Source organism: Electrophorus electricus, chromosome 14 (assembly GCF_041902795.1).
Source record: "Electrophorus electricus isolate QZ-2024a chromosome 14, ASM4190279v1, whole genome shotgun sequence".
NCBI lineage: Eukaryota > Metazoa > Chordata > Actinopteri > Gymnotiformes > Gymnotidae > Electrophorus > Electrophorus electricus.
In genome coordinates this window covers 12,805,039-12,828,444 of record NC_137510.1, presented here as the reverse complement: position 1 = coordinate 12,828,444, position 23,406 = coordinate 12,805,039, and the positions used below count along the sequence as shown (strand labels likewise).

Here is a 23,406-nt window from a genome sequence, read left to right as displayed (position 1 = left end):
CAAGGAACTAATTTTCCTGAGTACTTTATTGCAGTACATTATCAGACATATGAGCAGACATTTCAGCATATTGGAAGTTCAAAATTTCATCACACAAATGATTCATCACATACTAATAATCACAAATATAACTCTCACAACAAGAGAAAATAAATTTGAACAGTTAATCTGCTTTTGCAGATTTTGTACAAATGTCACACATGGAGTGGCCTGAAGGATACTGAGGCAAGTCAAGCAGTTGGCGTGGCTGGGCAGGAGTGGGGTATGACCCCTGGCCGGGCAAAGGCAGAGCTGAAGTCCAACACATCTATAATAGGACCTTTAGAGAGACGCAGGTTGCGCATGCAACCATGGAAAGTCGCTCTAGAGCTGAGGCAGCTCTGTTTCACATCCGCTGTGGGCCAGCGTAGAGTACGGAGAAAAGAAATTTAAAACCATTGCTCTTCAAGAAGCAAAAGATAAAAAGAGTGCATGCCATAAATTTAAAGCTAAAGTAAGAGAAGGTGAGGCTGGTGTACCTGGGTATCCTCCAACATAGATGGGGTTCTTGGTCTCTGCAGATGTGGAGGAAGAATGGGGGTTCTCTGTGCTCACGCTCACGCCGTCCACGCTCAAACTCAGGCTGTGCTTCAGCTTCTTAGCCACTAGGGTGTGCCAGCGGCCATCGCACAGTGCCACCCTGCTCCGAGACACGGCTGAGAAACGCCCGGCGCCGTTGTTTACGTGGAATGCCACCTGCAAGGGGGAGTGTAGTCAGCAGAGCAACAGGAATGATCAGCCTGGAGCATCAGGGAAGAGGGACATTACATCCCCTAACTGAGAGGAGCTAGGAGACCACAAGAGTCAGTGTCACAGAAGGATGACAGAATAGAAGTGTGAAGAGTCCTTATTTTAAGATTCAAGTTGTGCAGAACATATTTTCAGCAGCGGTTAGATTAAATGTGTGTTCCAAAATTGCCTGCAGAATTATATGAGGCACATAGAATCCTCAGAGGCCTAAAACACAGATGATCACTATGTGTGATCATTAGGCAGGGTAGAGGCTGGCTGTGGCTGGTGTAGCACATGCAGTGGCTGGTGCGCTCCCCACCTGGCCATGGATAAGCTCCAGTCCAATGGCATCCACCCTGGTGCTGCTCACACCCAGCAGAACACCATTCAGAGCTGTGGAGCGGAACTCCAACATCACGGTCACATCAGAGCCCACGTAATAACCCTCTTTCACTGCACAGACATAGAGAAGGCAGTTTATGACCTGTTGGAACCACCTAATTAAAAAAGCTGTGGGTAAAACACACTAGATTGTCATTAACAGTTCTAAAGCTGACTGTACATAATACTGACTAAAGGCCGCGTATCCAGAGCTGTTGAAGAAGGTGCCATCCTGGACGGAGCTGAAGCAGGGCCCCATATCATGGGATGAGGCCACGCTCTGGAGATTCAGCTCAACGCTGTTCAGTTTGACCGTCTGTATACAGGCAGCCACACTATGGCTCACCTGCAAAACACAGGCCCAGTGGCAGGTTATGGGCTAATCACAGGTCACACCACTGCGCAATGATAATGAAGCATTCTAATTCTAATTCTGGTTTGTGTGTGGAGAGAAGATGTCTTGCGCCACGTCCCATGCCTGTGTGGGACAGAAACGCATCCCAGTTTTCCAACAAAACCAATCCTTTCTAAAGATTGTAAACCAAGTCCCTGCATGAACTGTTTATGAACTTGTGTAAAGGGTACTAACGTTTCCAGTCCTCTTGGAGGTGTAGCTAGAAGGCAAGCCACCCAAGTACAGCCTCCCCTCCACGTCCAGAGTGTGACCTTTGATTAGAGTGCGTTCTGACTCCACCCCATCGACACTGATCGTTGTGCTCTTCTTACTGAAGTCTGTTCTCACCTGCACCCACACACAGAGCAGAACAATCCACCCAACTCCACCATGCACAGTGGCTCTCTGAATACTTCAGAGGCAGGGAGAAGAACAGAAGGAATGAAAGCCTTGTCTGGATGGGAGATGGACCATCCCCCAGGGGCAGACTCACAGTGTGCCAGCGTCCGTCGCTGATGTGCACTGGGAAGGTGACGACAGCCATGCCTTTGCCCAGATCGCAGGAGAAGAACAGTCGTCCCGCCTGCAGCTGCAGTGTGGCATAGTCCTGCTGGTTAGTGTTCGCCATGTAGTACAGGATGCCGCTCAGAGCCAGCGTGCGCACAGACAGTTCCACTGTGAAACTGCAGAGGGAGCATACTGAGATCACGCATGGCCAAGAGTAACATTATAAACATACTCACACACTGTAAAGAATACTTCAACTCTATCAAGACACTGATCTGTGTTTTCATTTTCTTCCAAAAGCAAGAGTTTCAGTGTTCAGTATACCCAGAGCCATGACTAAATAATTATTATTATATGATGTTTCTACACTGGATATGGTACTACTGTTAATGTTATGTCACAGATGCATCCAGCAGTGGACAAGTTAGGACTGAGTCCAAGGGCTCATGATGGTTCAAGGTGCCGTCTGTAAGAGAGGTGCTGTAAGCAGGCCCTGCAGCACGCTTCCTGAATTATGCACATCTAACAGAGTCACTGCTCTCTGGAGAGGAGATCATGTTCTCTGCACTGCACTGCCAACACTGGACCACTCCCAACAGTTCATGAATACAGAAGGACCTCACAGCACCTCATAGGGTGAAGGAATTAAAAGAATTAAACGTGAGAGAAATGGGAGCGTGAAGCACAACCTGAGAAAGCAAGACAGGACAACCGGGCACATCACGCAGGACTCTTCCAAAGCCAATGATCTAACCAGTAATCTAACAATCTGTCCTGTCCTGCAACTCTTAGAATGTATTCGTTCAGTTACTACAAGAATCCATGGTGTAAATGTAGGTGTTGGGTGAAATATATACTGGACAACATGGTGGAATGGGACTAAAATAATAATCCATAATGTAAAATAATAAAAATAACGCGTAGGAAGTCAGTGGAAGAGCTTTGGATGCCTACCTTGACCTGACTGTCTTATTCTTGAAGTTGATGATCATGTGGCTGTTTTTGGAGAGCCCAAATTGGTGGGCACCTGGTATATGGCGGCTATGGTCCAAGGCAACACACTGGGGAGGTACAATACCTTATTAGTACATGTGGATGAAAATATTTTTATCACTGTCATAGTCATGAATCAGTATGCATGTTCATGCTTTGACAAAGCAGTGGCATTTAACGCATACGACACAGTGCCTGCATGTCTTGCATTCTCCCAGTTTTCTGTACATAGATGGTTGCTGAATACAGTAAGCTGTGGTTTTGTAAAACTTCCTTTTACCTTGTATAGCCCACAGAGGTATGTACAGAGTTATGTTGGCGTATGGTATCAAGACAATTTGACTAAAAATCTTTTTAGTGTGTGTGTGCGTGTGTGAGCATGCGGGTGCACACTCACAGCAGCAGACCCGGGTGTAACTGCATTGAGTTCAGTGGCCTCTGACACAGGCTTGTGGCCCAGCTCAGACATGGCCTCTGGCTCCGTGTCGCCCTCATCTGTCAGAAGCACGCGCATGGGCCGCTCCTCCAACAGGCAGCTGTCCATATCCACTCGCTCATACTTCACTGCACCAGACAGGTCCATGAGCCTGCCAGCAAACAGTCACTGCTGAAGGCACTGGCTGACAATCAACTCCTAAACATGTGACCTAGGTGAGATGTCTTTCAGCTAGTTTGTGACTCAAGGTCTAATTTTGGTGAAGCACAATGCTGTTACCCAGTGATAGTCAGTGATTTTGGCAATCTGGAGGTAAATCTACACATCTAGATAACATAGTGCTTAGTCAGATAATTGTAACTGTTTGACTTTGACTTAGACATAACCCTGACACTTAATCATGCATTTACCAAATTTGTCATTAATTACATGAATATCTAAGATTCAAGCATCTGTCTAAAATATTTAACTTTGTCTACATTTCCTTTAACCAATGACCCTGTTTACACAAGCCAAATAAATGCATCTTGAGTAAATGCATATTATTCAGGGAGCAATGACATTGCTTTAAATTGTTTTTTCTGGGTTTTTTTTCTTGCCTTATGTAAACAGGAACATAGGAATGTTATACTAATATCAGTATTTCACACTTTTAGTCTTTAACTTTATAATTAACTGTGTCTAATTTGTGTTTACATGCAGATAAAACTGCTTTAGCAAGTTATAGGGCTGAGCAGGGCCTCACATGGTATCCACAGCCAGGTTCCTGATACAACCATAAAAAGGCGTAGTGAAACTGAGCACTTCAGCGCCCTCTCCTGGTGGGACTCCTCCAATGTAGAAGTTAGTCAGAGTAAGAACCTTCTCTGCAGCTGAGCCCAGCCTTACTGTTGCCTGATGATCCTCATCGACATGCACTGTTAATGTCCTGCATTGAAACGTGTACCACACAGCATCAACAAAACAAGCGATGAAAATGAATATTGATTTAGTGTATGGCTTTTTATAAAAAGTATTTAAAGGTTGAAATATGATGTGTCACATCATATTCACTTTATTACTTTATTACACTTTTATTGATTTGACCAAATTTGATGGTGACCAGGGCCAGACCTCTTGTTTCTCTGCAGGATAAGGGAATGCTCCTGTCCATCACTAAAGGTGCCACTTCGTGACTGGACAACTGCTTTGTGCACACCTCCTCCCTCCACCACTGCAATGTGGACTTCCACACGGCCAGACACTAACATGGCGGCCAGGAAAGGCTACAGAAAGAAAGAGAAATGGCACTATGTTAATTCAAAGCTAAAACGGGAGCTACAACAGCATTCGACATTAAAGCTATCAGAAACAAGCAGTTCATGTGCTAAAACTGCACTAATTCTATCCAGAAATCACTATTTGGGATAATTTGTTCTTGTTGCGAGTGTGATCCTGTGAGATCTACAGTGGTTGGGCACATGGCTTTGGGCCTGGAGACACCCCAGCTGGCAGTGCGTTTCTGGTACCTGCTGTGCATGGCGCTGCTTGCGGCCTGACGGTGAGCCGAAGCCTGCCAGGATGAGGCCGCTACCATTGCGGCTGGAGAAGCTGCTCATGAGCTCCATCTGAGGTGACACGGTGATGGCAGGCATCTGCACATAGCCTCCACCCAGCACGGACACACTGCGGATGGGCTGCAGCACACACAACCATGCACCTTCATCATCATGCTACCTAGACTTTCTTAAGTTTCGATATACTGCATTAATCAAATTTTTAATTAACCCTTGAGGTAAGGATGCTGTAAAGCAGAAAATACTATATTCCACCTTCTTACAAAGTTCTGCTTATTTATAGAGGGTGCTTTGGTGACACCTACAGAAGCACTGCATATTTATTGGGCTAACATACTGTAGTATTTCTCTACATTTTGGCATGAAAAGACAACCACTGCCCTCCTGTGGTGAATATAATTTCTGTAGATGCACATGGCGCTATGAAGCCACGTGTCCTTAAAGCAGTAGTTGTAGAGCATGATATTCTACACGCCACCTTGTTTCTTACCTTTAGGATGCATCCTTTCTTTACACCATAGGCCTCCCTCAGCAGGTCAAAGTTAGTTCTCGCAACTTCCACATTCTTAATGCAGCCAACATAGGAGCGCGCAACAACCTGCCTCCTGAAACAAGTTAGAGAAGTTATGGATTTGTTTTCAGAAATGATTTTAAAAACAGCATAGATTATATTTTAAAGAACAGTGAATTATTTGAAAATATTTTGGGTCACCTAGAGGAATTCAGTTTGCAGCTTTTTCCAAAATATCAACAAAAATATTTTTCAGAGTTGACATGAGGTGTCTTTCAGGCAGGCTTTACCTGATTGGTCTAGATACAGGCAGCCCACCAATGTAAATGGGATCCAAGTCTGAGCGATTAAGATCAGAGGCGGTCCCAGGAGACTCCGCCTCCATGACTTCTCTCTCTGTGGGGTTGTCTGCAGTCATCACCGCTAGATAGCCTGGACACAAAATATATTTACCACACCTGTTACTACCTCTGGTACCATCATGAACAGGAAAACACTACAGATACTGTAAAGATGCAACCTTCATACAGGGTGAAGTGAGAAACACAAAGATGTTAGGGATGAGAAAACATACTGAGAAACTATAATTATGACAATTACTAGAATTATGATAACATACACTTAATGTTTCCATTCAAATATAGTTTGCATAAATGTTCCTATCAAAATTTGTCACACTTCCAAACATGGGCATGTGGTAACTTTTTGTTAGATTATAAATGTGTAGTTCACTACAGAGTTAAGCCCACCTTTGCGTTTGTTACGCTGTAAGGCAATCTTATACCAGACCCCTGTGTTGTAGGCTTTGGTGGAGGTTAGCGTTAGAGGTCCAGAGCCTAGTTCAAAGGTCAGACGCACTCTGCCCTCCACCAGCTCAATGGACAAGAAGTCTCTCTTCATGAATACAAGACATTAAGACATTAACACAAGAGCAAACATAAAGGCTATAGTGATAAACACAGACTGGAATTAACACAAATTACAAAACAGGAAAACAATCAATGATAATTGTAATGGTGGGAGCGTACAGTGCCGTTGGAGGCCAGGTAGAGCAGTAGGCCGTTGGGTGAGAGGGTTTTGAAGAACATGACGATGCTTGTGGAGATGGACCGCAGAGACTTCTCCACCACTGAATACCCACTGCCATCGAAGTAGAATGCAGTCTCCTCTATCTGTGGGCTACAGTCCCAATATTTACATACTTAAATATCAAGGGAAGCTATATCAGCTCATCTAAAATAATGATATACATTCCAGCTGTATAACATCCTAATGGTATATCATTTCAGACATTCTGAATAACTGAAAATCTGAATTTCTGGCATAACTATATAGCCACATATATGGTTATACGTCTAAACTGTTAGATTTCTGGAAGTTACCTCAAAAAGCAACCGCCACAACCTCCTTCTCTTTCAGCGTAGTTCCACAAGCCAATGTTCTTTTCATTAAGTGATGCCTCACCCATACATCCTTTGAAGTGAGTTATCTTCACTGCAGAGGATTTCTGGGTAAAAAATGGTGGAAAAAATGGGTGCAATACAGGTCCTTGTTGTACCCTTCTAAACAAAAGCCACTCAGCCTACCTTAACTTGGCCACTCAGGCCTCCCACAAATACCCAGGTGGACTTGTTCACATCCATGATGGTGGATGAGCCTGGGGCTAAGGTCTTCACTGGAGGAAATGGCTCCGAGTCCATCTGCTGAACAGTAAGGGAGCCTTGCTTTCCAAATCTACAAAGCAATAATAATAATTATTATAATAAAATCAGTTTTACTATATTCATGATGTGAAAACATTAATTTGTACATTTAGTGTACATTTAGATCATGTAAACTCCACTTCAAGAATAATGTTAGCACCAAGCTAAGACTGTTAAGTTTGAGACACTTACCGGGTGGCGTTAATTCTGTGCCATTTGTTGTTGTTTATCTGGACACCGGGATACTCCAGCTTTGTATGTCCAGAGCCTGAATCCCATAGGAAAGCCACTTTCCCATGCCTCATCTCAAGTGCCATGAAATCCACCTGATATTGACGTAAAGGCTCAATCAGTGTATGAAATCCTGAAGATATACTTAGAAGAGAACAATCTGGATGGAGTAACTTACACTGAAACTACTGCCCATATAGAACAGCAGGTTGTCTGGTTCACTCGTCTTCACAGTCAAGGTGAGAGTATTGAAGTTGCTGGAGGTCACCTCTGGTTTGTATGCTCGCACACAATCCCGATCTGCTGACACTGCAACTTTAATCTGCACCAAGGAGAATATAATATATTAACTGCTTTTAAAATGTTTAGATATGGCATTATTAGTTTATAATTTCTCATTGACCTAGATTTAGATGTAGGTAATGCAACAGCAGCTCTGATAGAATAGGCTGTTGTATAAGATTGAAAGGAAGAACTGTGCACATATTTGGCACACTGACTGAGGCTGCTTGCATGCGGGCCTGGTTGATCATCTCCTTTATCTCAGACAGGTTCCTGCTCAAATTCTCTCCCAACATCTTCAGAGGCTTCAGCTTGTCAAAGAGTCTCTGTGCCCGTAGCTCAGCCTCTTTAAGCTTAGATTCAGCTGCATTGGCTGTAATGACATAATATAATGATTAGCAGTGTAAGACCGTGAGCTCTGGTATATATTTTTTCTACTGGCTCTATTGGCTAAGCTTTTGAAGGATTAGACTTCAAGGTTTTTGCCACATACACTTTGACACAGAGTACAGCATGTAATGAAGTACTGAGCCATTAAACTATTAATTTCTATATTCCTTTCAATGTAAAGAAAAATGTCCTGTAGCAGCTGTATTAGTGCCTGTGTAAAAGTTGTGACATAAGTTGTGCTGTATGAAGAAACTTACCAGTCTCCTCCGAAGCCTTGACCATGTTGTTAACAGTCCTGGCGCTGCTGTTGGCTGAGCTGATGGCTGAGGAAGACTCCTCGAGCTTATCGTGGTAGCTCTCCAGATGCTCTAGAGCTTTCTGCAGTGAAGCAGTGCTCCTGTTCACCTGCTCTTTTGCTTCCAGAACCTCAACTCTAACTATGGAGACGAGGAGACAAAAGAGTCAGAAACAGGCCTGCATTAAACTAGACTACATTTCTAGATCAGCGTCAGATGAATTATAAGTCACAGATAATAAGATTCTGCTATTTACATTACCCATACATTTACAATGTTTAAACTTTCTATGAGCAGCAGTGGCAGTAGACACTGAGTCGTTGGAGAAAGTGTCATGTCACAAGTGGCTATAAATGCAGAAGATGGAGGGCATTAGGTGAATATGGCAGTGCGCAGGGATAGACAGGGCTGTGGTCTTTAAGAATGGCAGTTGAGGCCTACCATCAGAGAGGTTCCCCAGGACAATCAGAGCCTCTGGAAGCAGCTGCGTGAAATTGTGCACACTCGCACAGACAAAACTGAGCCTGCCAGTTACATCATTGACATTCAGAACTAGTTCTGTGGAAGGCAATACATATACAATAATACAACATATCTGAATATAGAAATTAATTTGAATTCCTACAGACACGTGTGTGGGTATGAGTATATGTGTAAATGTGCAAACAAGTCAGTGTGAGAGAGTGACACAACTTGCCTTCGGTGTAGTTGTTCAAAGCTGCACTTTCATCCACAATGTTGGCGCTTCTCTGAGACACTTGTTTGCCAAGCTGAGTTAGAGATTTGTCTGACAGCACAGTCTTTTGGAGAAAGGGTATAATTAAATAATTAAAATTAAGAAAGCAAATTAAGAAAAAAAAAGATAGTAATAAAAGCAAATTAACTCCCAAATAATGCCACATGGCACTTATCTTTTTTTTAACATTAAGAGGTAACAAGGTAGAAAAAAAATGCATTCAAAAATAAATCAATTTTTACTCGATGTCTCGGAACAATAATGATGATCATAATAATTGAATTTGCTTTGCAGTACCATGTAGAGTTGGTGGTTGACTCACCAGGTTAAAGACAGTACTAGCATTCTGACTGACTACAAGAGCCAGATCCTCAGCCTGTTGGATAGTAGCACTGATGTCAGAGTAGGCCTGGGAGGTGCTGGTGGCATTCAGTGAGGCTCCTCTCACTTCAGACAGATTACTGCACAAAAGCAGGAAACACATCATAAGCACAGTGGCATTCATGCCATACACTCACAGATGTAGTACACATTCCCTGCTTCCTGCAGATAACACTCTGCTAGAGAATGGTTCCCAAGAGAAGAAATGCTTGTCACTACATAATGTCTAGGTTGCATTACTGGTTATGTACAGTACACTTAATAAAATCTCTTTCTGCATATACATCCCCCTTACACACACACACACACACACACACACACACACACACACACACACACACACAAACACACACCTGTAGAGTGCTTGCGCCTGTTTGCTGAGAGCTTGGGCATGGTCCTCTGCTCTGTAGACTAGCTGCAGAGCGTCTCTCTTGGTCAGCTGCATCACTAGAGTGTCCACGTGCTTCCTCAGAGTGGGACTCCACTGGAGTAGTTCGTCCTTAGCCTCCTCCAGCCTCTGATCAGCAAGAGGCCAACATAACAGCATCAGCAGATAGGATGAATCACACACATCACATCGACATCAGACACAATACATCCACATTACACAAGCCATTTCAGAAACATCACATTGACACATTATGACCACATCAGAAACATCACATCAGGCAAAGAAGCTTAAGACATTCTGATGAACAGTAAGTGCTTTATACTTTAGGTCGTATAAAGGATAGAGTCCTTACTATGAACCCATAATTGTTTTTCTACTCAGTAAAATGTCCAGCCTCACCGCTGTGAAGTTGTGCATGTCTCCACCGATGTTGAGTGCATCAGTTAACAGATCCTGAGCCTCCTCCAGATTGGCCTCCACTGACTGGTTCACAGTACTGACATTCTCCCTTAAGGACTGTGGTAAGTTCCAGATACTAGTCATTTACATGATTACACAAACTTCTTGATTTTTCCGTAGATTCATCCATGCATTCTTCTATAATCTTATTCTAATAAGCAACCAAACAACTAACCATATATCACAATCTTAGAGAAACGCTCACCATGAACTTCTCCAGGTTGTTGTGAATGTTCTTCAGAAGGTGTTCTGTGTCATTGGTGCGGCTCTCAGCTGTGTTAAGGAGCTCTCGGGACTCCTGGAGCTGCTGGGTATATCTGGACAGTGCTGTGGAGACGTTCTGCTTCAGGGTTTGGGTGTGATATGAGACCTCCAGTATATCCTTTTGTATGCTCTTGAGCACAGCCATTGCAGCTCTGCCAACACCAGACATAAGAGATTACACACACTGAACACGTTGTATGAGCTATGACATTTTGTTTATCATATTTCCTATACAGCCTATAGTCCAAAAGCCCAAAGCTCTTTGATAAATAAATAAATAAATAGAACTGTGTTCTAAAATTATATTTCAAAGTATTACACGGATATTATGAATGCTGTGCAGAAAAATCAGAGTTCTCTTCCAGCTTCTTGAAGTGACACAGTGAAGCAGGTGAGGAGTGTACCTGAGTTCATCTTCAGCAGCTGTACTGCTGCTGGCCAAGTCAGTGGACCTAATGCTCTCCAGCATGGCGGCCATTTGCTTCTGCAGAAGAGTGCTGTTGCCTTCTTCCACCTCTTCCCTCCATGTGTCATTAAGTTTTCCCACTTCCTCCTCCACAACTAGACCAATCACAGCCAAGCAGAGTGACCCACAGCTTTGTTACAATCAGTGATATGCTTGCTGTTTGTGAACAGTAGTGCTTCAAAATAAGTTATTAAAATACCCTTTTCTACAGAGTTCTATAGACAAGATTGAAGACAGGTAATAGTGTTAATTATCACCATGGTATTATAAGGTAATCACTTTAGGTAATACTACATTAGTACTATGCAAAAGTCTTTCTCATGGTGTGTATGTTTTATAGCCTTTTAAAAAAGGTTAGCAAACAGTTATGAATATAGCTATGAATACATGCATGTCACGTACCCTGGATGGCAGTATGAATGTTGGAAATCAAGTCAAGAAGGACTTTTCCTTGATGAACCCCCTCTTCAGAAGCCTGAAGAACATCTTCACCAAAAGCAAGCATATTCATGGCCTGGTAATGGAGGAAGGCAAGCAGCACACTTGTAGAAAGACATTCCAATAACACTGCAGTCAAGACATCTGAGGCGAGATGTAATATTGAAACCTTTTGATAAAGCATATCCACTTGTTCACTGAGGTCTGTAACATCCTCCTCCCTCCTGCTCAGTTGGTAGCTTGAATTCTGCTCCGATGATAATGCAGTCTATGAGAACAGTAATAAACAGCCACAATCTATTGTGTTTATCACATATTATTAAATACAGATTAGAATATAAACACAAAACGCATTTCACACTAGTAGTATTTCACACATTTGGTATTTGATTAATTCCTAAAGTCCTGGCCTCTTAACTAGCAAAACCAGATATGTGATGATTACTGGATTTGCGCTCACACCTGGAGCTCGTGGGTTTGGTTCTCCAGGCTGACCAGCAGGTTGTAGGGGGCCAGGACGGCGCCGCTCAGGTTCAGAGACTGGAGCAAGGCCTCCAGAGAATCCACATCATTCAGCAACAAGCCAGTGCATTCATCATCACATGCTGAGAAGAGCAGTCATTAGCTAGCGCCACGGCATCCATCAAGCAGGGAGATGAAAGCCTTTTTAAAGCCTCTTGTTGTGCTTTCAAAACAACTTCAGCTCTTAACATTAGCTATTTGACCAGCATCATGTATAATTTAACATAACTGTCAGCAGATGACTAAAACATGAAAGCACAATTTTGTGAAATATGTCCAAAATTATTAAATTTTTAAAACATTATTTAAATATTAGAGCCATCATAATTTAATTATAGTGCAAAGATTTTTTTAAACTGTGTGTACTGAGAGGATAAGAGCATGTGTTTTTATGTGTGATGCAGGATACTCACACACACACTGGTTGTTGGTCAGGACGTGTCTGTCTGCACACTGGTCACAAAGATGACCTGTGAACCCAGGCTTGCACACACACTTTCCTGTTTGTGCATCGCACACTTCATGGAGGGAGCCAGTCTCACTGCACTGACATACCTGGCACTTCCCGCCAGGCTCTGAGGGATTACCATAGTAACCCAAGGAACACCTCTCACAGTAGCGTCCCTCGTAGCCTGGATTACACGCATTGCAACGGTAATCCCCAACTCCCTCCAGCACACAGGTGGGGCTGAAACTGCACAAACATCCAATCGATACACTTTTAATTTTAAACCAAATTTCTTTTTTTTTTTTTTGCTACAATAATTCATAGGAACACAAGATTATTTACAATACTAATGGAATAGTATTGTATTTTATTGAGTCATGTTTTGCATGCATGTTAGAGTAGAGGAGTTGGTGGGGTGCTGGTGGCAAGTGTTACCTATTGCTTTGCAATGGACAGGCACAAAGGGAGCAGTCACGGATGGAGCCCGTCACCCTGCCATAATAGCCTGGAGCACACAGATGACATTGCTTGCCTGCTGTGTTGTGCTGGCAGCCCTGGGTACAAAGGGAAAAATAGCTATGTTTAATACATAAATTACTATTTACTCTGTAAACGCAGAACAGAGCAAAGACAGAGCAAAAATCCAGAAAAATACAGATTAGAATGGCATAATGCAGTATAGGCTTATAGGCAGCTGTGGTATATGGAAAGCTGCCTTACCAAGCACTCGCCCGTGTCCAGGTCACAGGCCAGGCTGTGGTTGTTACACCTGCAGGGCACGCAGGGCTGAATCAGAGGCCTGTTCATGCCCCTCATACTGAGCTCAGACACAGGCTGCCTGTAGTATCCTGGAGCACACTCCTACAGCAGATACATGTACACACAAATAAACACACATACACACAATGATAACTGACTACTAAATCACAACTCTATTAAAAAGAACAGATGATACCCCAGATCACTCTACCACTTCCAATCTTAAGTGTGAGTCTACTGCTCAGTACTCGTGCCTACATGGTCTGAATATGGATACCCAGAGACTGTTACTGGTATTATAATGCCAGGCCAAAGGAATAGGGCTCAGGAGGGCCTGGCGTTAGGGCTTGGTGTGTGGGGGCATGTGGGGGTAGTTACCTGGCAGGACAGGCCAGCATAGCCTGGAGGGCAATCACAAGTCTCCACCAGCCTGGCCACCACAACAGCCTCTGGTGCCTCATCAGCCTCCACTGCGGTCTCCATGGAGACGTTTGAGATCCTGCAGAGAGCCAAAGACACCACGTTAGACTTACAAACAAAATCTAAAGACTCCAAAAAACACACACTGTCTGTGGCCCACTGGGCCTCTGAATCAAGAATTCTGAGAGCGCCCAAAGCTTTTGTGTAAAGATAAAAACTTTTTTCGACACTCTTCAAGATGTATTAATATGTAGGTAAGGCATGGGCCAGGGAGTGTGTGTGTGAGGCAGTTCTCAGGACAGTGCACTGACCTGCTCTGCTGGAGATCTGTACCATACGAGGCTTTGATGATGATGTACTCCACATTGCTCAGGATGGCCATGAAGTCTGCTCGACTCACTGCTTTCTCCGACACCGCGTTGAAGTACTTCCACTTGTGCTGCTCAGCCAGTGAAAGATTAGGACTTCACTGTCAGCTTCTAATAGGTCTTCCGAACAGACCCACTTGGAGCTGAACCAGCTACTGTTCCCTCTGCTTTCCCACACTTCCATACTGCACTCCTTTTGTATGTGTGGGTGCTCAGTAAATATGTGCCTATTTACATACAAGAGTGGCTAACTCCAGGAAATACATCTTTTCTGTGGTGTACCCCAATTCAAAAGGCTCCATTCAAATGGAAATGCCTTATAGTTATCAAGTATTTTCTCAGAGCATGTGGACACTGTAGAAACAGATCTTGATCCTCTTGCTGTGCACTTCTAAATTTTATATGTTGGCTTGCCTCATGTGTGCCTATACATTGGATTCAAGTTGCAATCACTCTAATAGTACCATATGGTGCAGATCTATGTGTGATGCGTGACATGGAGTGTATGGGTAGTGTTCACCTCTGTGAGGGGGATGCGCTGTGTGGTGCGCACTCCGTTCTCTGGGGCGGGCATGTTCGTGTAGATGACTAGCTTTCTCAGGTGCCCTCCCCTCATCAGCACCTGGGGCTCATGATTAGACAGACCCGAGCCATCCAACGCCGAGAAGGCCACAGTATAGGAGAGCTCGCCACCATAGGAGAGCAGCTACAGGGAGAGAACAGACATTGGATGAGCTGCACTACACCTGGCTCAGTCTGCCTTTCTAACTGTATGACAGAGCAAGAGATTTATTTTATTTAGTTATTGTGGCTTTGCCAAATCTGAAGGATTAAAAAAACATTTAGAGAATGAACTGTCACAGATATAATAATATAATAATTATAATATCCAAAATTCAGCTTGGAGTTAAGAATAATATACAGTTTTACAAAACATGTAACTTGGACAAATAATGAAGGCATATAATCCTGAAGCAGAAATCCACCACTAGCCCATGAGCCGATGTGGTCTACAGCAATGCTACTCAGACTTGGTTTTTGGGACAACCTGGCAGAGAAGCACATGATTTCACAAACGAAGACCATCTTCAGTTCAGATGTGTGGTTATTAGTGAAAAACAAATGTCTGCAACCCCTAGTCTCTTGGTTGAACAGCCCTGTCCTGTAGAGGGCAGTGTTATACCTTGCTGCCCTGGAAGCGCTGGGGCAGTCTCCAGTAATAGGGCCCTGGGAACATGGAGGCACTCTGCAGCTGAGCCACATCCAGCAGCACACCTCCCTCTGAATGATACACACCCTCCAGCGTCCCCTGCGGGTCACTCTGGCTCACAACATGCAGCAGTTCTGTCCCAGGACCCAGGGTGATCTAACAATGGGAAAGAAAGGTTGAAAGAATTAGACAATGTAGGTTTGAATGCATCAAGCAATTAAACGACTGGCATTAAATAAAGGTTCCTGTGACATATAACTGAGCATGGCCTATTTGGACCTTGGCAAGACAGAGCACATTTGCAACATATTCTCCAACATTGAATCTTTCCACTACCATTGGTAGCCTCAGCATTCTATATTTCACAGTGCTAAAAACCTTGGGGTGGTTCTGTTTGATCTTTGAACATGCAGATTCTAATTCCAGAGGTTTAGGGAGACTACCATAGCTGACAGAACCTTCCACCAATACTTTAGTTTAGTTTAGTACTACCGACCCGCTTTGCTAAATATAAATTATGATTCTGTACTCATATTATTTCACTGTGAAATGTTACACTTGCACAACCAGCTAGGATCAAGCTAAGATAAGAATCTGATAAGAACTCTATAAGACTTTCAGTGTTAGAATCACTTTACCTTCTATGCACAGTTTTTGCAAGTTACTCTGAATAAGTCCATCCACTCACTAAACATAAATGTAAATATAAACTGCTGAATACCGATGTCAATAAGCGGAGGGTGACAGCACACATTTTGGCAACTAACGGATTGGCAGGCATATTAGTAATGTTCATATACAATTCCAATTCTCCTTCAGGCCACAGAACATCTGATGTTAGATGATGATATCATCCATGGGTACACATTCCATTTGAAGTTTCACCTGACCAGCAAGACATTCTATTCCAACCCTTCACTATTGCTTTGGCTAAGTGCGAGCCTGCATGAGAAACACTATAAGGCCACATTGCACAGGCAGGGGCACATCTCAATAGCAATTCCACATGAGTCTACTGTTTTTGTCAACTTCATACTCCAGTGTGTGTCCAGTGTGCACTTATTAGACTGCATATTAGTGAGCTTCGGAGAATCTTTTCTCACTTCAATGTGCCATGCCACGTTTGTTTCTACAGTGCATTTCAGGAATTATATCATGATAGTGAAACTGGAAAAGAGGGTAGACTCACCGCTACTCTGACCAGACCGCTGAGCTCCTCACAGACAGAGGACACCCCAAAACAGAAACAGGGACTGCAGCCGGCTGGATTTGGCCCCCACAGGCCAAATGTCCCACTCTTACACTCATTACATTCATTACCACCAACATTATCCTGTAGGGCAGCGAGACAGAAAAAGAGCTAATGTAAGTGCTAATGCAAGCATCATTTAATGCATCACTTTATATTTTATTGCATTTGTTGTATATTTTCACTTTTTTCCATGCTTTATGAATAATATTTTAATGACCTGTAGAGAGGCCAAAATAACAATATAGTTCATAGGTAGAGGCAGAATACTCTTTATTATATCATTATAAATTCTAAAGGAAGATAGATGGCTGAATGTGTTTTCCACACTTTCTACCAAAGAGTTATAAGAGTAGCACAACCACTAGGGGGAGCTGTAACCGCACCTTGCACACACAGTGTCCATGGTCCTCACATCCACACACTCCCATGTCCTCATCACAAAACTCCTCCCGAGTGCCATTGATGTCGCATTTGCATGCAGTGCACTCTGGGAACTTCCTGAAGCCTACAGCGCATCGGTCGCATTTCTGACTGGCAAACTGAGGTCTGCACATGCACTGACCACTAAGAAGATCACACTGGGACGAGTTTGAGCCTGGCACACTGCATTCACATGGCTAGGGAAAAACACACAAAGAGGCTCGGTTACTCGGCTGAGTGTGTGCATGTGTGTATGTGTGTGGTGCATGTGTGTGTGTGTCTATGCAACAAAGGTCTTATTCATGTTACCTTGCATCCGGTCACCCCATCTTGATGCCAGTGATTGGCCTCACACAGTTCACATTTCTCTCCTGTAGTGTGGGGTGGGCAGATACACATGCCTGTCTTGGCGTTGCAATTACCGTATGTGTAAGCGCAATCACACACTGCAAACAAGAAAAGAAGAGTTTAGTGAAGAAGCTTAAACTTTCAATCACTCCGCATTAAGCTTTTATTTTTAATCAGTTCTGTGGATTTTAACTGAAAGATTTACATATGCTCTGTCATGACGCAGTAATCAAACTCAACCTCGCAGTGTGGCAAACTGCAGAGAGACATCTTACATGTGCAGCCACTATCGCTGAAGTTGTAGTAGCCATGTTTGCAATGGTCACACTTGTCCCCTGCTACCCCAGTGGTACAATGGCACTGACCATCTTCATCACATGCTTCTGAAACTGATCCTGACCGGTTGCATTGGCATGCCTTACAACCATCACCACTGTTAATGCCATGGAAACCATCCTGATGAACATAAAACATCTTTGGTTAATCAACCATCCAACCATATAGCAAAACAAAGGAAAATGTGAGGATATATGCATTTTAAATTGCCTTAAACAAAGGAAAAAGTGAGGTTATATGTATATTATATTCCCTTACACAAAGGAAAAAGTGAGGTTATATGAATATTACAGAAAAATATTACACTTCTAGCAAAAGAAATCTAAATGCTTGGTCTTTCTTTAGTACGAACAGAGAAAAGCACAGTGACAGTGGTAAGGCTGTGAGCTCTCACTACTGAACAGCTTGCCATAGCAAACAGTGAGCAATTATTATCCCAATGCCAAATGGAGACTCTGTTATTCATCTCGATTAAGCCACTTGGCCAAATGTGAAGTCTTTCATATCCAAGAAGGCCCCAGCAGAGCTCCAGACTGCCTGGCCTCAGTTGTCACCGCTTACCCCAGCCCAAGCATCTGACACTGGGCTGGAGGAACAGCTGCGCCCTTTTAACGTCCACATCCAGCCAAAGTCCCTTCCGGTCCACACCCACCTTTCCCCCACTATCCACCCACAGGAGTGCAAATGAACATCCGATCACACTTATGCATATTCAGAACCCATGGCAGCAGCCCCACGGAGCAGTGAGTGCAACACATGGGAACATGACAGACAGCACTGTGCACAGTCAGTGCATAACAAACAAAGATCCGTGACATTTACTGCCACTATTGGTAAAAAAGCCACTACCCTATGAAAGTATGAATGAATTGTTAAATTATCTATAAGATAATAACTTCGCATGGCAAATTAATAACATGGTATATAAATGACTGAAAGAACCAACTGAATAAATGAATGAATGAATGAACATTACCTGGCAGTGGTCACACTTATCCCCCGCCACATTGGCCTTACACTCACACTGGCCAGTAACAACGTTACACACGCTGGAGGCCGAGCCATTGCCATGGCAGCCACAGGCTAAAAACAAAATAAAACACACAACAATGATGCTGTATAAAGCAAAATGTGCCTGTCAAATGCTGTTGATTTGAAACTCAGTACAAACGGATTGCAAAAACAAGAACATTCAACAAAATTACTGTCCTCTAGATGGCGCTAACATATATTTTAAGTTACTTACCATGATATTTTTCATAATATCATAAAGGATTACACATGCAATAAATAAATCATGATGAAATGTCATCATACTGTTTAGCCATGAGATGTTAGCAGTGTTTTAAAGTGATTTTCAAGTCTGTGATGATAGAAAGCTCAAACTCTCTAGGGTTCGCACCTTGGCAATTCTTCGCTGCGATGGCGTCACCGTAGAAGCCGTCCTGACAATGCTCACAGTGTCGCCCCGCAGTGTGTCCCACACACTTCACACATTCACCCGTCACACCGTCGCAGTGGCCCACTTCCAATGGGTCCACGTTGCCGTTACACTCACACACAGAGCACCTCTGACCTGGCACGGTGGGGTTGCCGTAGTACCCATTAGCACACCTGAGAATGGTAGGAGAATTGGCACTGAGGGAGGAGCTGGGTTCGCTAGTTGCTCCTCAATAGTCTGCCTTCACTTTGACTGTGAGACTGTGCAGGACCCTTTGCTGGTGGCCAGGCACAACTGTGCTAAGTGTACCTCTCACACTGGGCTCCTGTGTATCCCTGCTCACACTGATCACACGTCACCTCTCCTGGACCTTGTACAGAGCAGGTGGGACTGAAGCTGGTCATACAAACAACAAAAAAAATCAACAACAAAAACATAAAAATATAAACATCAACAACATAAACATAAACTGACATCTGGCTGACTCCATGCGCTCAGAGGATAATAAGACCTGAGAGTGGTCTGGCAAGTGCTGAACAATTAGATAAATTAAAATCGGACAAAGAAAATAGACTAAACTAAACAAAAAGCAAGTGCTACAGAAGACTTAAACTAAAATAATTAAAAGTAACATGCATAGAGAAAATATAATAAAGGAACAAAAAAAGCAGAGCAACAGACAATGAGACAGAAAGAACCAAGACAGAACCAAAGAACAGTAAACTGAAAGTATGATCTTTAAATGGACTCAGATGTGTGTGAAAATAAATTCTATTTTATTGTGGGGATGATTTAATGAAAAAACAGGAGAGTGTTCCAGAGTTTTGAGTAGCCACTGAGAAAGCCTGTGCAACGTCTCAACCTTCTGATTACTAGATTGGATTAGTAAATTGTATGACTCAAGGGGTGGAATGGAGGCTGATCAGAGATATAGGTATGCCGTGTAGAGCTTTAAAAACAAACAGTAGAGCCTTAATTCCACTCAGTGAAACAAACACACACACACACACACACTAACTCACTTGTTGGACGCCAGTGTCAACGGGCAGGCGCATCGCTGGCAGTCTTCTCCTGTGCCCTCTGTGGGGTCGCCATAGTAACCTGGCAGGCACTGGTCACAGTGGGGTCCTGTAGTGTTATGAGAGCAGCCCTGGAGAAGAATTAAGGATTCAGTGTTTCACTCAAACACACACACACAGACACAGACACACACACACAGACGGACACAGACACACATACACATACACACACACACACACACACACACACACACACACACACACACACACACACACACACACACACACACAGACACACACGCACACACACACACACACGCTGCAGGCCATAGCAACCTGACTGCTATGTGCTCCATGTACTGTTACTAGGTACAACATTGGCATGCTAGATTTTTTTATTGCTCTTTTTTAGTAAATAATGCTGCCCTACTTTGGCTAATGCCTGCCATACTGAGTAGTAGCTGAGTTCAACAGATTTAAGATCACATACAGATTTAAGATCACATACACATTACCTGCATAAAAACCATGCAGATCTCACCTGACACACTCCGTTGATATCACACTCAGTGGCATGATCGTTACACTCACACTGCAGACAGTTTCCCCCAAACAGGATGCCACCGACTCGATAAAACCCAGAAATACAGTACTGGAGAGAGAGGGAGAGATGACGAGAGGGAGATTAGACAGAAAAAGCATGGCAGAGAGAGATAAGAGAGAGGCATGGTGTTAGCTCTATTTGTTCCAGTTTGCTAAAGTCCTCTATCAGGGTGTGTCTGTGCTCCTACCTCGCAGGATGTCCCAGCGTATCCCCACGGACATTCACACTGCTCAACATCAAGCGCCGGGACAGAGCCTGTGGAGGTGTGATCCGCCATAGCCATAGACACAGAGCTCAGCCTGCACACACACACACACACACACAGAGCCCCGGGGGGTTGTGGTGGGGGGTGAACTTGTGCTGTACTTCACAAGAAAAATCCCAGAGACAGGTCAAGCACACTCTCCTGGTGGGCCAGCCGACAGGTGGGCCAGCCATTTGGCTTAGTTCTATTCAAATGAATTTTGTTTAATATCATTGTCTGGTTAGTCCTATGGCTTCTGGACAAAGGTGACTGAAGCTGATGGACTCATGTTAATCAGTTGCCAGTGTGTGTGAGCGTGTGTGTGTGAGTGTGTTTGTCTCACCGCAGCACCCCCTCCACGCTGACGTTGAGGTGTGCTCTGATGCGGAGGCTGGCTACGTCCGCCAGCACACTCATCAGCTCGTCTCGCTGTGCCGGCCGCCGCGTGTGTGCGTCCATGAAGACATGTGCTGTGAGCTCCAGAGCTACCTGCTGCTCGCCATGTGGACTCAGGAGCACGAGGTGGGCCTGCAGCTGCTGCAAGGTCCTCCCGTTCCCCTGGGGACGCCACAAAGGCACACACAGGACCAGACGATGGATTACCCCAATGAATTTGAGTCAAATATTTCCACTGTGTTTCAGTAATAAAGCAGATGCACAGAAGCACATACATTACCTCAATAATCACATCAAAATGGGAAGGAAGAGTTTTGTCCACATTACTGTCCACTGAAACGTCATATGCCACACTGTAGTTCAGAAAGGTTCCATAAGCCGTCACCTATGGAGAGAAAACACCAAGCAAAGATTAACTTCAGCCTTGATCGTGGACTAGTTGTCAGATGTGTGTGTGTGTGTGTGTGTGTGCGCATGTGTGTTTAATAAAAATGTCATACATGTTTTTAATTATTTTTAGTTTTACATTATTTGATAATATTTCCTTTTCATTGTGCAGAGGGGCCTACTGAGAAACAGAGAGGTCTCCGCTGGTCAATAAATCAATAAATATTAAACCCAAGCCATATATTATCATTTTCTTTTAATATCAGTGCAATTACCTGAGGCCAGTTCACTATCATTAGAACTGAAACCATCATTAAAATACAAGGTGCAAGCAACTTCTATATAAATCATCCAGGGAGGTACACGCTTAAAGCTAGATATTATGAGTATGCTTTCAAAAGCTGCTTGTCTACAAATAATGACCTGCAAAGCATTCATTCATAGCTGCAGGCAATAGCTGGACACCTGTTGGATATTTCATTTCTGTACTAACATGGGAGCAGGACCTATAAATGGGAGCCATTTCTAATGATAATTGCCTCCCCCTTCACTTAGAACTGGTGTTAGTGAGAAGGATAATTACTTATTTCAATTTCATTAATCACCCAAGGGATCAACAGCTACAAATATTACGAGTCACTCCGGTCATGTGTAAGCTAATTATAACTAAATGCAATAATGAGTCACTGATTATGTGTAATTAGAGGGGAAGGTGCTATTAACATTAACATATGGATAGGATTAAGGGAGAGAGGATGAGACAGACAAAGAAAGAGGGAGGCAGAGAGAGAGAGAGAGAGAGAGAGAGAGAGAGAGAGAGAGAGAGAGAGAGAGAGAGAGAGAGAGACCTTGTTGCCGAGGAAGGGCTCTGGTGCAGTCCAAGCAGACATGGAGAAAGAGCTCCTGGTTGCCGTGTTGTTGTTAGCGACGATCAGGTTGTCCTCACTGATGGGGTTGGTGTAGACTAGAGTGCTGTGGATGGAGGGACGCAGCCACCCATCTCTGTGCACAATCTAAAGATACAATGAATTAATGAATTCCTGTGAATTCAGACACTATGTAAAGTTTTGCACAGAATAAATATTCGAGATATGCTGCACAGTCATATATTTATTAATAAAATAAGGAAAAGCAACACATAGCATGCCTGTGTGCCTGTGTGCGTGTGTGCGTGTGAGAGAGAGAGACCATACCGAGGTGGTAGTCCAGCTGGAGCTCTCACACACATCTGACACGCCAAAGCAGAAGCACTCAGTGCAGCCCTCTGGGTTGCTGGCTTGCAGGTTATAGAACCCTTGCTTACACAGGTCACAGTTTGCACCCATCACGTTGACCTGCACACACACAAAAGTGACTCAGTCAGTCATACCACTTAGCAAAATAAAACCTCTGCCTGTTCACACACAGTGTACGTGTATCTTACCTTGCAGATACACTCTGTACATGGGTCAATGTTATGACTCCCTTCCAGACTACACTCACAGTGTGTGCACAAGGGGAAGTCCCTGTAGCCAAATGCACAGCGGTCACACCTTTCCCCTGCAAAGCCCTCCTTACATATACACTGACCTGGAAGAAGACCTGCACCGCAAAGAAAGGCCACAGTTTATTACCAAAGGAAAGGTTTGGCACAAAGCCGAGCAGAA

General features: G+C 43.7%; 1 protein-coding gene across 2 annotated transcripts in view; it reads right to left on the bottom strand.

Annotated features, from left to right (window-relative positions):
- Positions 1–8: 8 nt before the first annotated feature.
- The window catches only part of lama1 (laminin, alpha 1), a 36,855-nt gene continuing 13,457 nt past the window's right edge, over positions 9–23,406 (bottom strand). The window contains exons 10-62 of one of the 2 annotated variants that reach the window (XM_035530600.2): positions 23,184–23,341; positions 22,954–23,094; positions 22,609–22,773; positions 21,654–21,758; positions 21,321–21,535; positions 20,921–21,032; positions 20,671–20,781; positions 20,133–20,260; positions 19,420–19,506; positions 19,072–19,283; positions 18,646–18,752; positions 17,609–17,789; positions 17,295–17,431; positions 16,949–17,182; positions 16,503–16,646; positions 15,287–15,469; positions 14,624–14,809; positions 14,047–14,174; positions 13,694–13,814; positions 13,277–13,417; positions 12,992–13,110; positions 12,522–12,802; positions 12,049–12,191; positions 11,756–11,854; positions 11,551–11,662; positions 11,087–11,243; positions 10,624–10,834; positions 10,359–10,475; positions 9,922–10,085; positions 9,510–9,648; positions 9,149–9,251; positions 8,893–9,009; positions 8,413–8,592; positions 7,984–8,138; positions 7,662–7,805; positions 7,445–7,578; positions 7,136–7,283; positions 6,932–7,056; positions 6,578–6,728; positions 6,299–6,443; positions 5,840–5,981; positions 5,529–5,643; positions 4,991–5,158; positions 4,596–4,747; positions 4,228–4,410; positions 3,444–3,633; positions 3,008–3,114; positions 2,040–2,229; positions 1,742–1,894; positions 1,345–1,498; positions 1,091–1,224; positions 519–735; positions 9–394 (exon numbers count right to left, since the gene is read on the bottom strand). In XM_035530600.2, the coding sequence (XP_035386493.2) occupies positions 231–394; positions 519–735; positions 1,091–1,224; positions 1,345–1,498; positions 1,742–1,894; positions 2,040–2,229; positions 3,008–3,114; positions 3,444–3,633; positions 4,228–4,410; positions 4,596–4,747; positions 4,991–5,158; positions 5,529–5,643; positions 5,840–5,981; positions 6,299–6,443; positions 6,578–6,728; positions 6,932–7,056; positions 7,136–7,283; positions 7,445–7,578; positions 7,662–7,805; positions 7,984–8,138; positions 8,413–8,592; positions 8,893–9,009; positions 9,149–9,251; positions 9,510–9,648; positions 9,922–10,085; positions 10,359–10,475; positions 10,624–10,834; positions 11,087–11,243; positions 11,551–11,662; positions 11,756–11,854; positions 12,049–12,191; positions 12,522–12,802; positions 12,992–13,110; positions 13,277–13,417; positions 13,694–13,814; positions 14,047–14,174; positions 14,624–14,809; positions 15,287–15,469; positions 16,503–16,646; positions 16,949–17,182; positions 17,295–17,431; positions 17,609–17,789; positions 18,646–18,752; positions 19,072–19,283; positions 19,420–19,506; positions 20,133–20,260; positions 20,671–20,781; positions 20,921–21,032; positions 21,321–21,535; positions 21,654–21,758; positions 22,609–22,773; positions 22,954–23,094; positions 23,184–23,341 (8,009 nt within the window). In that variant the 3' untranslated portion in view covers positions 9–230. The remainder of the gene's footprint in view (positions 395–518; positions 736–1,090; positions 1,225–1,344; positions 1,499–1,741; positions 1,895–2,039; positions 2,230–3,007; positions 3,115–3,443; positions 3,634–4,227; positions 4,411–4,595; positions 4,748–4,990; positions 5,159–5,528; positions 5,644–5,839; positions 5,982–6,298; positions 6,444–6,577; positions 6,729–6,931; positions 7,057–7,135; positions 7,284–7,444; positions 7,579–7,661; positions 7,806–7,983; positions 8,139–8,412; positions 8,593–8,892; positions 9,010–9,148; positions 9,252–9,509; positions 9,649–9,921; positions 10,086–10,358; positions 10,476–10,623; positions 10,835–11,086; positions 11,244–11,550; positions 11,663–11,755; positions 11,855–12,048; positions 12,192–12,521; positions 12,803–12,991; positions 13,111–13,276; positions 13,418–13,693; positions 13,815–14,046; positions 14,175–14,623; positions 14,810–15,286; positions 15,470–16,502; positions 16,647–16,948; positions 17,183–17,294; positions 17,432–17,608; positions 17,790–18,645; positions 18,753–19,071; positions 19,284–19,419; positions 19,507–20,132; positions 20,261–20,670; positions 20,782–20,920; positions 21,033–21,320; positions 21,536–21,653; positions 21,759–22,608; positions 22,774–22,953; positions 23,095–23,183; positions 23,342–23,406) is intronic. The other variant, XM_081696123.1, reaches the window with a different exon arrangement.